This window comes from Carassius gibelio, chromosome A18 (assembly GCF_023724105.1).
Source record: "Carassius gibelio isolate Cgi1373 ecotype wild population from Czech Republic chromosome A18, carGib1.2-hapl.c, whole genome shotgun sequence".
NCBI classification, from domain to species: Eukaryota; Metazoa; Chordata; class Actinopteri; order Cypriniformes; family Cyprinidae; genus Carassius; species Carassius gibelio.
The window spans coordinates 1897711-1910320 of record NC_068388.1 but is presented as its reverse complement, the minus strand read 5'-3'; the positions used below and the strand labels follow the sequence as shown (position 1 = coordinate 1910320).

General features: G+C 36.4%; 2 protein-coding genes across 3 annotated transcripts in view; one reads left to right on the top strand and one right to left on the bottom strand.

Annotated features, from left to right (window-relative positions):
• The window catches only part of nedd4a (NEDD4 E3 ubiquitin protein ligase a), a 33826-nt gene extending 25844 nt beyond the window's left edge, over positions 1-7982 (bottom strand). For both annotated transcript variants that reach the window (XM_052531692.1, XM_052531694.1), the window contains exons 1-5: positions 7736-7982; positions 6885-6958; positions 5559-5637; positions 5436-5474; positions 2768-2821 (exon numbers count right to left, since the gene is read on the bottom strand). In XM_052531692.1, the coding sequence (XP_052387652.1) occupies positions 2768-2821; positions 5436-5474; positions 5559-5637; positions 6885-6958; positions 7736-7786 (297 nt within the window). In that variant the 5' untranslated portion in view covers positions 7787-7982. The remainder of the gene's footprint in view (positions 1-2767; positions 2822-5435; positions 5475-5558; positions 5638-6884; positions 6959-7735) is intronic.
• A 1546-nt stretch (positions 7983-9528) lies between these two features.
• sdr42e1 (short chain dehydrogenase/reductase family 42E, member 1) lies at positions 9529-12341 on the top strand. The gene is made up of 3 exons (XM_052531011.1): positions 9529-9616; positions 9903-9995; positions 10960-12341. Exons 2-3 carry the CDS (start codon positions 9931-9933, stop codon positions 12056-12058), a joined length of 1164 nt encoding a protein of 387 aa, XP_052386971.1. The 5' UTR covers positions 9529-9616; positions 9903-9930; the 3' UTR covers positions 12059-12341.
• Positions 12342-12610: the final 269 nt, after the last annotated feature.

Below are 12610 nucleotides of genomic sequence, written 5' to 3'. Positions count from 1 at the left end.
CCTCCAAATCGAATACTGAGCTTGTTGTGCCAGCTCACATATGGAGGACATGTGCCACATCACATCATGTGTCATCTGATACCCGAATATATTTAAGACCATGCTTCTGTCAAAGAGAAATGCCATCTCATCAATCAGGGGTAATTGCAGTAACCACAGTGCACAGGACCAGTACAGGGAATCATCTTGGTTAAATGAATAAAAAATAAATATAAGTCAGCCTGAATCAAGGATTTTTGCATTTTGTGCACTTGGAAATTAACAGTGTTAGGAAAAAAGAATGGGGCAATTGCATGCATTACAATTTGAAATGCAATAGAAGTAAAACTGAATCAGGGATTTCTGCATCTCGTGCACTTGGAAATGAACAAAGTTTTAGGATTTTGGAATGCAAAAAAAAAAAAGATTAAGGGGAATTGCACAGATTTCAAATCACAATGCAATAGAAGTGAGACGGATTCAGGGATTTCTGCATTTTGTGCACTTGGAAATAATAAGGATTTTGGAATTCTTAAACAAAAACTAAGTTAATTGCATGCATTTTAAATAAAAAATGAAGTGAGATTGACCATAGAAGAAACAACAAGTAGACATGTGCCGGTATTCGGTAATGCCATATATCACGGTAATGAATATGCATGATATTGTTATCGTTGCCACTTCTACATACGGTGTATAATTATATATTTACAAATTATTCATAATTTGGAATGCATTTTAAGAATAGTATTCCCATCATCTGGTCAAAATGCACAACACAGCTGTATGCTGCCATGAGTAGCACACGGAGGAACACGTGTGAGAAGCGCTGAATGAAAACACATTCACTCTCTGACAGCAGATGGCGCTAAACTGCAGAAAATGCAGCCCTTACCTTGGAAACCCCATAAATAAAGCAGCTGTGCTACTTTCTAAAACATATTTAAATCATTTTAAATAGACATTCAGATTGTTGTATTCTATGGTGTTCATTACAGAGCCAAATACTTAATTTTAAACTTTTTAAAACTTAATTTACTTTCAAACTTTTTATTTTATTTTAATCTGGACAACAACATGCTCTAGATTTAGTTTGAAAGTGTTTTGATTCTTTACTATCAATTCACACTTTACATTAGGGCTTCATTAGTTAACAGTTCTTCTGAATATTCATTAATCTTAGGTATTCCAATATTTAATAACATGTTGTTAAAATCTAAAGTTGCAACTGTGTTATTTAATGAGCTAACATGAACAAAGATTAAGTATTTAAGTATTTTTTAACAAAGATGAATAACTTCTGTAGCAAATGTAGCTATTGCTCATTGTGTAAAGTCATACCTGTTGGCCTTTTTAGTTCTTTTGCACTTTAATCTGTGTGCAATGTTTAACTTTATATATCTTTCTGTATTTAAATGTTCATTTATTTTTGTTCTTATAAAAAAAAAGTTATTTACCCTGTTATACTGTATTATGACCAAACTACATTCCAATACCGTGATAATACCGTTTACCGTGATAATAGCATGAGCAATTAATCACAACAGGAAAATGTTGATACTGACATATCCCTAGTCACAAGCCTACAAATGTTTTCCACAAAAAGAGATCTGATTTGTCATACTTTCTGTGAGTTACCACATTCCTCAGGAGACAGAAATAGCATGCATGCTTGGCTCATGCCAGCGAACACATTCTAGCAATGACATACCAGTTTTTCTTACACCCAGTAACTGGGTTAACCTATCTGTCACATGCAGGGGGGCGACTGCGGTTTGTTGTCTTTTCAAGAGTTGCTGTTCTTACTTGAACACTGGGTCTTTTATGCAAGCGTTTCTTTAACCTTCCTCATCATTCAGGGAGGAGCGTAGAGCGTGTGACGGAGAGAACACAGTCACGCCTCATTCACTTTTATGTGTTTTTTAGAGCAGTTACTTTTCATGTTTAACAACACCCAAAGGTAAATTTCAGTTCCATGACCTGAGCTTAAAGGTGGCTACCGGCAAAAAGGCATCTCTGTTCATTCATTACACATTGACACCCAGCTGAATTTACAGACCGGAACCCAACACTAACAAGCTGAATATATTTGAGACTGCTGAACCGTGTAAGGGTTCATTACCATCTAACACGTCTACCATTGTAAAGCCAAACAAGCAGACCTGCCTCGATCTGATGCTACTAGTTAAGTCAATATTTCTTTATCAGGCAACTCAAAAAAAGCTGATTGCAATGCCATTTGGGATGCAGAAATTATACGTAACGCTAATTTTGATACTTCAATAGCAAACCGGACAAAGAATATATTTCACAACCTAAAAATAAATTACTCAGCAGAGGATGCATTGAAATAAAGACATTTAAAAATGTTGCAAAAATGTATATTTCAAATAAATGCTGGTCTTTTGGACTACCGGTATTTAATTAAAAATTATCACCGTTTCCACAAAAATATGAAGCAGAGCAATGTTTTCAATGTTTCTTGAGCAGTAAATCATCATATTTTCATGATTTCTGAAGATCATGTGACACTGGAGACTGGAGGATGATGCTGAAAATACAGCGGAGCATCACAGAAATAAAATACTATTTAAAATATATTAAAATAGAATTAAAAAGCTTTGAATAACTTTTTTTTATTATTTTTTATTTTTTTGGTGAGCAGAAGAGACTTCTTTAAAAAAACCTTTAAAAATCTTACTGACTCTAAACATTTGAACAGTAATGTAAAAACATCTCTAACTAATTTGTCTGACATCACAGAAAATAAATGCATTCATGTACATACCAAACGATTTTCATCAAACACTTCCAGTAGCAGACGATGTTTCCTAGGATGCACCTGTGGCAGATTAAAAAAAGACAAGTAGAATAAGTGAATATATACATTATTGTTCGTAAAAGGACTTTTCGCATACCTAAAATAAAAGATGTCTCACTACAAGACAGAGAGTCTGTTCTTCCTCAATTCATAACCTTTGACTTTAGGCTTGTAAATGGTCAGTGAGTTTCATTTAGCATTTCATGAAGTCCCCGTGTTGGTATTTGGACAAGCGGTCAGTAACACAAATAAGTCTGAATCTGGTTGATTCATGCACTAAATATCAGATACAGTAGACACTTTTATGCATGAAAAAAAAAATCGACAGAATATATTTTTCACAAATATACAGCATGGAACAAAATTTAAAACCACACTTCCAGGTGCACTGGTTTTGTGCACCTGGAAATAACAATGGTTTTGATATTATTCACACAAAAAACAGGCATGTAAAACAAATAAGAAATACTTAAGATTCTGCACTATTTCTAAGGCACTTTTCACACACACACACACACACACACACACACAAAAACACTGACCATGTGACTCGTTGAAACTTAAGATGCACTTTTTTTGAACATCTCATATCATGAGTTAAACTACTTTTCTAAGAATATATGTGTGTTTAATCTTCAGTATGCTTGAAATGAATTATTGACGAGTCTTTGTAACATCTTTAAGGGTTTCTCTCAAGCCACTGCTGTTTCCAGAGATCTGAACATGCAGCTCTCTGTCCTTACTGAGAAACTGAGCGATGTCTACAGAAGAGCGATATGCACACTGCGTCAGTAAATGCGTCACATAACAGCAGGGAAAGTGGACAGAGTGTAAGAGGCACTCCTCATCTCAAACACACCCTGTAACTCAACCCCTGACCTCTGACCCCAGAACATGTGACTGCACCGCTCTCTTTAGGGTCACATTTTTTCATCAGCTATTAGAGAAAAATGTCATTTAAAAACATAAAATTCATTGTTTTCCATCTGTTATTTTCTTGCTTATTACTGAGAAGCTGCTTTTAAAAAAAAACTGTATTATATCAGCGTTGTACAATAAAACTGATTTGCTCTAAAACAAGTAAAGGTGCCCTCATCATACTATATGATGATGTACAATTATACATAATCGGATTAAATTATTAAAATCACTGTTTTGTACATAAACTTCTCAAAAGCAACAAAAACAAGAAGCTCTTCATGACTGAATTCAGCTGACTTGTTTCACACATTTTATCAATAGACTATTAGTGGCTATATAGACTATACTAGTGGCTATAGAAAAGAATCACCTCCTTTAAAATAATCACATTTTGTTGCTTCGCAGGCTGAAATGAAGACAAACACAGTTTGTGTTTTATCCAGCTGTATTTACTCAGTGCACCATCCAAGTGGAAGATTAAACACATGTCAGAAAAATAAAAATAAAACAGAATCACTGAGTTGGAAGAGGGATCAGCTCACTTGTGTTGTCAGTATTTCGTTGAACCACCTTCTGCTTTAATTACAGTTTTTAGTCTGTTGGGATTTGTCTCTACTAACTTTGTAATATTTGCCTGCTCTTCTTTTCAGTTGCACTACCAAGGACTGAGATGCTACAGGAAAGCTTTGAAAGTTTGTGTGCAACTGAGAAGGTGATCAGCTTCAGCTGATTGAGTTTACGGGTCATTTTTAGGAGGGCGGTGATCCTTTTTTCAACTCAGTGATTCTGTTTTTGTTTTTGTTTTTTCTGACATACATGTGATTTATCTTTCACTTGGATGTCATACAATGAATACAGCTGGATAAAACGCAAACTGATTATTTTCTGTACCTACTGTATATACACAACTCTCCGGTTCAGTGATTTAAAAAAAAAAAGCACTGCATGTACTTAGACTGTACATCTGTACATTATCATCTGTTTTGTTTTTTGGCTGTTCACAGAAACATTACTCCATTACGGTCCATTAATATAAAATGCAAAAATGGTTTTATAAAACACTTGAACTTTGAAACAGGCTCTCAAAGCTGAAATATGAGCAGGCCGTATTGTATAACGTTTTCTATTATTACCAAACTAAATATTATTTCGCAAGAACACAGTACTGGAATCACAAACAGTATCTAAATGTGAGAAGGAAGAACAGAGAGATCAGCAAAGTAGGAAAGTATTTTTTTTATTAGTATTACTATAAATGTATTTTTCGTTTTTAATAATACATAATTTTTAATTTATTTAACTAAAGAATGTACGGAAATTCTCTTTATACTGAATTGTGTATTGTATTCCTCATTTCTACATTGCTTTGGAAAAAAGCATCAGCTAAAGTATTATTATTATTATTATTTAACCTAAAATATTTACTTAAAGTCTCCCTGAGATTTTAAAGTAACATTTCAATAATGTAACAACACATTTGCATGTTGCAGTTTATTGCTCATCTTTTTTCAGTCATTTATATATTATTATTATTTTAAGATAATATATTTATTTTAATATTACACTTTTCTGATTTAATACATTTTTAGCATTTCATCAACCCTCGAGCCCCAGTTTCAGAAATTCTGTCTAGTGCTGCTGAAAAATTGAGATGACATTTCTTGACAGCTTTTATAAGATCCAGCTGAAAGAAACATAATCTCTGTTCACTTACTCTAAAGAAGAATTCCTCATTCCACTTCGGATCCAATGTCTAAAACAAAGACAGAGAAATGTTAAGCAACTCTTAATCGAATGTCAAAATCCTGCAGTGAAGAGTCTGCACACACACACACACCTTTTTAATGGTTTTGGTCTGTAGACTGGTGATTTCTCCATTGATGGGGTCGTAGAGAGAGATTCTTGTGTACGGATCACTGCGGATGAAAGGAAAACAAACAAATATTACACACAAGCACACATGATCTTTGAGTCATACAGGAAGTTTTACTAAATATTTTAGTAGTGCGCTCAGGTTTTCCATTGTTAATCGCAAGACGTGATCAACAACTAATGTTCTGATTAGCAGTCATGTGATTAAAGATTTCTTTACATACCATTACAAGTATTCATAACTATCAAGCAAATCCATTCACCAACTTAACCTAAACGCAACTTCAGGGGGAAGCAGTGCACAATCCCTTCAACTGTTTTCACTGAATATCTTGCCCGAGCAAGTATTACAGTGAAGGAGAGATGATATCGCTCAGCACAGATATTGATTGCATTCCTAGAGCTGTGTGTTATTTAGGTCAAAGTGAGCACGGCTGATCTGTTCGTACCCTCAAGGACGGCTGCTAACACTGCCATCTACTGTAAACACCTGACCAGCACCCCTCAAAGTGAACCGGGAAACAACCGAGAGGTTTCCATCAGACTACGGTTCACTCCAGACTATGCATTACATTAATACTTTATCATGTGGCTGCTTATAAATACAATTTATCTGCAAAATACTGCATATGCATTGTATTATATCTATCTTTCAATCTATCTATAACCCAATGCATGCATTGTATAAATGCATTGTATTATAAAAAAAAACTAGATTACATAAATGGTAAATACATAACTATTAAGACAATCATTAACAGTCAAAATGTAACTGCAAGTGCAATCCATCGTACTTCTGAAATGTAAAACAGAATAAAAACAAGGCGAGACATGGTTGAATGTGACTGAACAAACGAGCACAACAGAAAGCAAATCTCATGCTGACTTCATTATTGGTTTTCTCCCAAATGTTGTTATTTTTCAAAGAAGATCTAGCTTAAACGGAGTAGTAATAAACATCACGGTGCAGCTCATGAATCCACAGGAAGGCTGAAATGCAAGTAACTATTATTATTTTCACAGCATCTTTTTAGAAACAGATAACGGTTTAAACTGAAGCTTGATTATGCGGGATACAAACGATTTCGTGTTTTCATAACAAACTAACGGCACGTGAAGATGTGAATGTGATGCTGGTGGACTCAGCTATGCGAAATGTCCTTAAAATGTGCTGTACACTAGCTGACTTTTTGTGATCCACCCAAAATGTGACACAGCCTGACCATTATATCGGTCGACCTTTATGTTATAGTCAGTGTCATTTTCATGATGCAATATCTGCAATACTGACCTGGCTCCCAAAATGTCCTTCTTAGCCAAACCAATTCCACCAATGACTTTCACCCTTAAGATTCTGGATTCGTCCTGAAGGAAAGCAGAAATATTACATAAGCAAGAATAAACACCAAGAATTAAACTGCCTGTAGATGACTGCACATGGATTTCCTACTGAAACAGGAAGTTGATACAGTGTGCTTTGACCCATAAGTGGGAGGGGCATCCTTACTTCAGAGAGCATTTGATTGACCAAAAATGTGTATTAATGCAAGATGATGTAATCAATATTTGTGTTATATTTTCCTGGAAGACATTTCAAATTGCCCACATACTTCTTCCAAAAAAATAGACCTAAATATTGACTACATCATCTCGCATTAACACACATGTTGCCCAAATATGTACGTGAGCATATACCATAAACTCTTACTAAATGTCTTTCAGACATGTTTATTGATTATATCCCAAAACGTGTGTAACACATGATGGCAACACACTCAAAAGAGCTATATACGACAAATATAATACATTATAAACGCCATATGTGATCGATAGGATGTGTTTATGGCGTCATAAGGTACAGAAGTCGTTACGCAATACTCCACTTAAGTCACAAGACAACAATGGCAGTATCGCCAAAACAAACACATACTTTCTTAATCGCAAGCGAACATGGTTATGGGACAGTTATAGGTGCAATAAATAGTTTGTTACATTTATCATGAGACAAGGTGGAGCAGAACTACTAGTAACCCAACCTCACATCTCACGCGAGCTGAGGCAGCCAACTCCTGTTTATGAAGTTTCATAGAATTGCTATGACTGATATAACACTTCACATGATATATCAGCCGAGTTCATTACCTCCTCCGTCTGAAGTCCTCGAACCTCCGGGATGAACGAGGCCATGTTCATGTTCCGTGCCAGGATGCCAACCAGCGTCGATATGATCCACCGAAAGATGCGAATAAACCCGTCAAAGAGCAGCTCACGCTTTGACGGAAATCGCTTCCTCGGGATATGACACGAACAAAGAGGCGTTAGCTTGTCAAATGCATAGTGGAAACTGAAACTACCGCGATGGACATCCTCTCATCCACTTCCTCGACACGCGCCCACGGCGTCGCTCACGCCCACTTTGACCAGACCACGCCCACTGATGATTATATAGCTCAGTGATCACGCCCACTTTCGAATAACAAACAGGCATTGTCATTATTCCATTGTTAAACGCATTAACAGCATATCATAAACACAAGAACAATAACAATACAAAAATAAAATAAACGGTTTGCATTCAAATTCTAAAATCATTTTTAAATGCCTCAAAACAAGGAGAAACTTTAACAAATCTAAACTTAGCCTATGCATATAATACTTGGCTACATAATATCAACATATTATTACACAGAAATTCATTAAAACAGAAAATCATTACAAGAATCTTACATAATAGATAATTAAATTGTCTTATGCCACTGATATTTTTATTTTTAATTTTTTTGTTAAGTTGTTGTACGAAGCGCTAATGATAATGTTCTTCTGCTTACTTCCCATAAGTGTGAAGTATAATAACTGATGTAACAGAGAAGAAAAGAACGGGGAAAGGTACCACTTGTTTCATATAATAAAAAATACACAAGTAATTGCATATTACACAGATATGTTATGTATGCATTTGTTTAAGTTTGTATTAGAAAGCAAGGAAGGCAATGTTTAAGCCTTATACATAAGAGTCTCAGTTTATTAACATTAGTGCATGTGACATCAGTGTCACACACTCTTCCTTTAATCACCAACTTGAGATGAGAAATAGTTTGTGCCAAAATGACACACAGAGTTATTAAAGCATTGCTGTAGGAATATGACTCATAACAGGTATTGTTCAGGATGCTGAGTGTGATGTTATTTGAAGGACAATTTCTCCAGAAAGCTGCAAGTCACAATCGGCACTAACAAACAGTGTGTTTTAAACAGCACACACATTACTATTTTTAATCGTTTTGAAATATGTATCTTGTTTCTGAAGCCAGCATTTATTTGATCAACTGTAATATTGTTGAAATAATAGTTTTCTATTTTAACATACTTCAAAATTGTATTTGTTGCTTTGATGAAAGCTCGTTGTTGGAAACAGTTGTTCTGCTTATTATATTTTTATTTGGGGGGGGGGGGCTGTGATACTTTTAAGGATTTATTAATTAATAAAAAGTTATTTTTTCAGATTTCTGTACCTGTAAAAAAAAAAAATAAATCATAATGCTTTTAAAAAATTGGTGATATTGTGTTTGGCATGTATAAAGTATGGTGAATATAGGCTTTTTAGGCCTAATACATATGTGCAAGATTATCAAATTCAAGCAAAAAAAAAAACTTTTGGACAGCAGGATAAATGACTGTTAATCATAATTTTCAGGCAACAACACAAAATAATAGACTACACTAGACTAGAATTAACGATATTTGGTGTGTATTACCAAGGGAATACTATTATAAACCACAGTATAGAAAACGCTGTTTATTGCCTCTATAAACTCAAAAGCTGCGTTTATTGTTATCTCTTCCTAATCGACGTCGGACGAGTTCCCTTTAAGCCAATCACAGCGAGGAACAGCTGACTCTTATCCAATGAAAACGCTTGACTTCATCGTCCCGCCCATTCACGCGTTTCCTAGGAAGTGCACTGCTGCACGCTTTGACGCTACACACACACACACACACACACACACACGATTGATTGTAGAGGTATGTGTTCAGTTTAAATGAATGCAGTGTAATGTTACCCGTTTCACAGTCCACTTAAGATGTTTTCTGCGCATACTTTCTTAAATCTCGGAGAGCGTGTGTTTATTTTAGATGCTCGTATGGATGTTACACTGCACAGTAATTTAAGAAAGTGATTTGTACATTGTGTTCTGCTCTGTTCTGATTTGACCTGCCAGCTCGTTTATTTCTACAGTCTGCATGAACATCAAACATAATTTGTTTGTAGCATAATCTGACTTTCATAATCATTTATTTCCACCTGCAGATTCCTCTCTCCCTGCTTCTTTAACACTATGGAAGTCGACAGAACAGGCAGGACCTTCCTCATAACTGGGGGAGGAGGATATTTTGGATTCCGGTAAGTTTACGATTTACAATCTTTCAGTGATCTTTTCTTATTATTTTCCACCAGTCATAGTATATGGGATATATACCTACACGCACCACTAGATGGCGCCACATACTATATTCTAGAACAACACAACAGTTTGAAACAGTTCAGTGTTGATACAATTTAGTTCAGTAGTGGGAATGTTTCACAGTTCAGACGTTTTAAAGCTATGGAGCAGCTCTAAAGAATTACAAACATTTTGTGTGTAATATATATTTAAATGTTATATATAGTGGGGTCCAAAAGTCTGCAATCAATAGGTGATTTTAAATAGCATTTTTTCCAAAGTAAAAAGTTGAGTTGACATTTACAATTGCTTTAATTTTACATCTTTTTTTTTTCATTATGCTAAAACTTACATTTTCCCCACTGTATAATTAAAGGAATAGTTCACCCAAAAAAATTCAATTGTTGTAATTTACTCACCCCCTGAAGAAACATTGCTTCACATCACTTGCTCAGCAATGGATCCTCTGCAGTGAATGGGTGCCGTCAGAATGAGAGTCCAAACAGCTGATAAAAGCATCACAATAATCCAGTCCATCAGTTAAGAACATTAGAAATGAAAAGCTGCGTGTTTGTTAGAAACAAATCCATCATTGAGATATTTTTAACCCATTGCTTCCAGCTAAAACGTCCATAATCCATAATAATGCTTCCTCCAGTGATCTAGTCGCCTGGTCTGAATCAGGAGAGAAATATGCACAGATCAAGCACCGTTTACAAGCCAATACAGCTCTAGAGTGCTGTGGATTATTGTGATGTTTTTATCAACTGTTCGGACTCTCATTCTGACGGCACCCATTCACTGCAGATCAAGTGATGCAATGCTACATTTCTCCAAATCTGAATGAGTAACAAACTCCTCTACATAACCGTAAATTTTTGGGTGAACTATAACTTTAAAGCTTTATCCTGATTTCTCTTTCAGTCTCGCCTGTGCTCTCCTTAAAACCTCCTCGAGCGTTGTGCTGTTTGACGTGAGACCACCGAGCCAAGAGTTGCCCGAGGGGGTCATATTCATGCAAGCAGATATCCGTGACTACACGCAGGTGGAGAAAGCAGTTCGGGGTGTGAACTGCGTGTTCCACATCGCCTCCTACGGGATGTCGGGACGGGAGCAGCTCAATCGGAAACTCATCGAAGAAGTGAACGTACAGGGGACGGAGAACATCCTCAGGGCTTGCGTGGCACACGCAGTCCCTCGTTTGGTCTACACGAGCACATACAACGTAGTGTTTGGAGGTCAGGAGATTAAGGACGGCGATGAGAGTCTCCCTTACTTGCCCTTGCACCTGCATCCGGACCACTACTCCAGGACTAAGTCTATAGCCGAGATGCATGTGTTAAAAGCAAACGGTTCGCCTTTAAATAACAATGCAGGGGTGCTACAAACATGCGCCCTGCGTCCAGCCGGTATATACGGCCCTGGTGAGGAAAGACACTTGCCTAGGATAGTTAGTTATATTGAGAACGGGATCTTTAGGTTTGTTTACGGGGATCCTGATAGTCTGGTGGAGTTTGTTCATGTGGATAATCTAGTGTCCGCACACATGTTAGCTGCCCAGGCCTTAACTGAAAAGAGTCAGCATCGTGCCGCCGGTCAGCCCTATTTTATCTCCGACGGAAGGCCTGTTAACAACTTTGAGTTTTTTAGGCCTCTGGTGGAGGGTCTGGGATACTCGTTCCCCACGCTTCGCCTGCCCTTATCGCTTATTTACCTCTTTGCCTTTCTGACCGAGATGGTTCATCATGTCGTGGGGCGGATTTACAACTTCCAGCCCCTTCTGACCCGTACCGAGGTCTACAAGACGGGCGTCACACACTATTTCAGTATGCGTAAGGCACGGGAAGAGCTGGGATACGAGCCTAAACTATATGACCTGGAAGATGTTGTGCAATGGTTTCGAGGCAGAGGTCATGGGAAGAAGCGCAGCCAGTCATCAGTTAAGAAACTAATTTTAGATGTAGTTTTGGTGGTTGCGTTTGCAGCAGTGGTGCTCTCCTGCCTTCCGGTTGTGGGACAGTGAAATGTGCAAGGGCTTTCATTTCTGTGCCTCGTGTGAGGTTTATACCAACCTGATTTGATCATTTTTAAAACATATGTTCATATTAATGCACATGAGGGATGCTATGTTGAAAAATCTTGTAGAGAGGCACAAATAAGTTGATAAATGTTTTATTTTATATCCACTCTTGTCCTTAAAGAGTTTAGGATAATCATATTTTGTGGACTTTAAACAATAATAACAATATATATTAATACAAATAAAATAAAACAATGCTTTTTTTTGTTGTTGTTGTTGGTAAAAACAAATGGTTAACCAGTAAGACTGTGTTTGCTATATGTTTTTTTTTTTTTTTTCAGTACAAAAAAATAAAAATAATATTTGAAAAAAACTGCAGGGATTTCTAAATGTCTTTAGTGTGTCTTCATTTGCTGTTTTACCTGATGATCGTGTTCTCCAGCATGACTTGAGATGATTCGAACATCAGAAGAGCATCTTAAGTTTCATGGAAAGCAGGAAAATCTTTGCAAATAGTCACACAATCAGTGTTTCCTGTTTAATTTAATTTGATTA

Coding starts and splice junctions, on each gene's coding strand:
- sdr42e1 (XM_052531011.1), top strand. CDS start 9,931: ATGGAAGTCGACAGAACAGGCAGGACCTTCCTCATAACTGGGGGAGGA. Junction 9,996..10,959: donor GGAGGATATTTTGGATTCCG/GTAAGTTTACGA, acceptor TTTCTCTTTCAG/TCTCGCCTGTGCTCTCCTTA.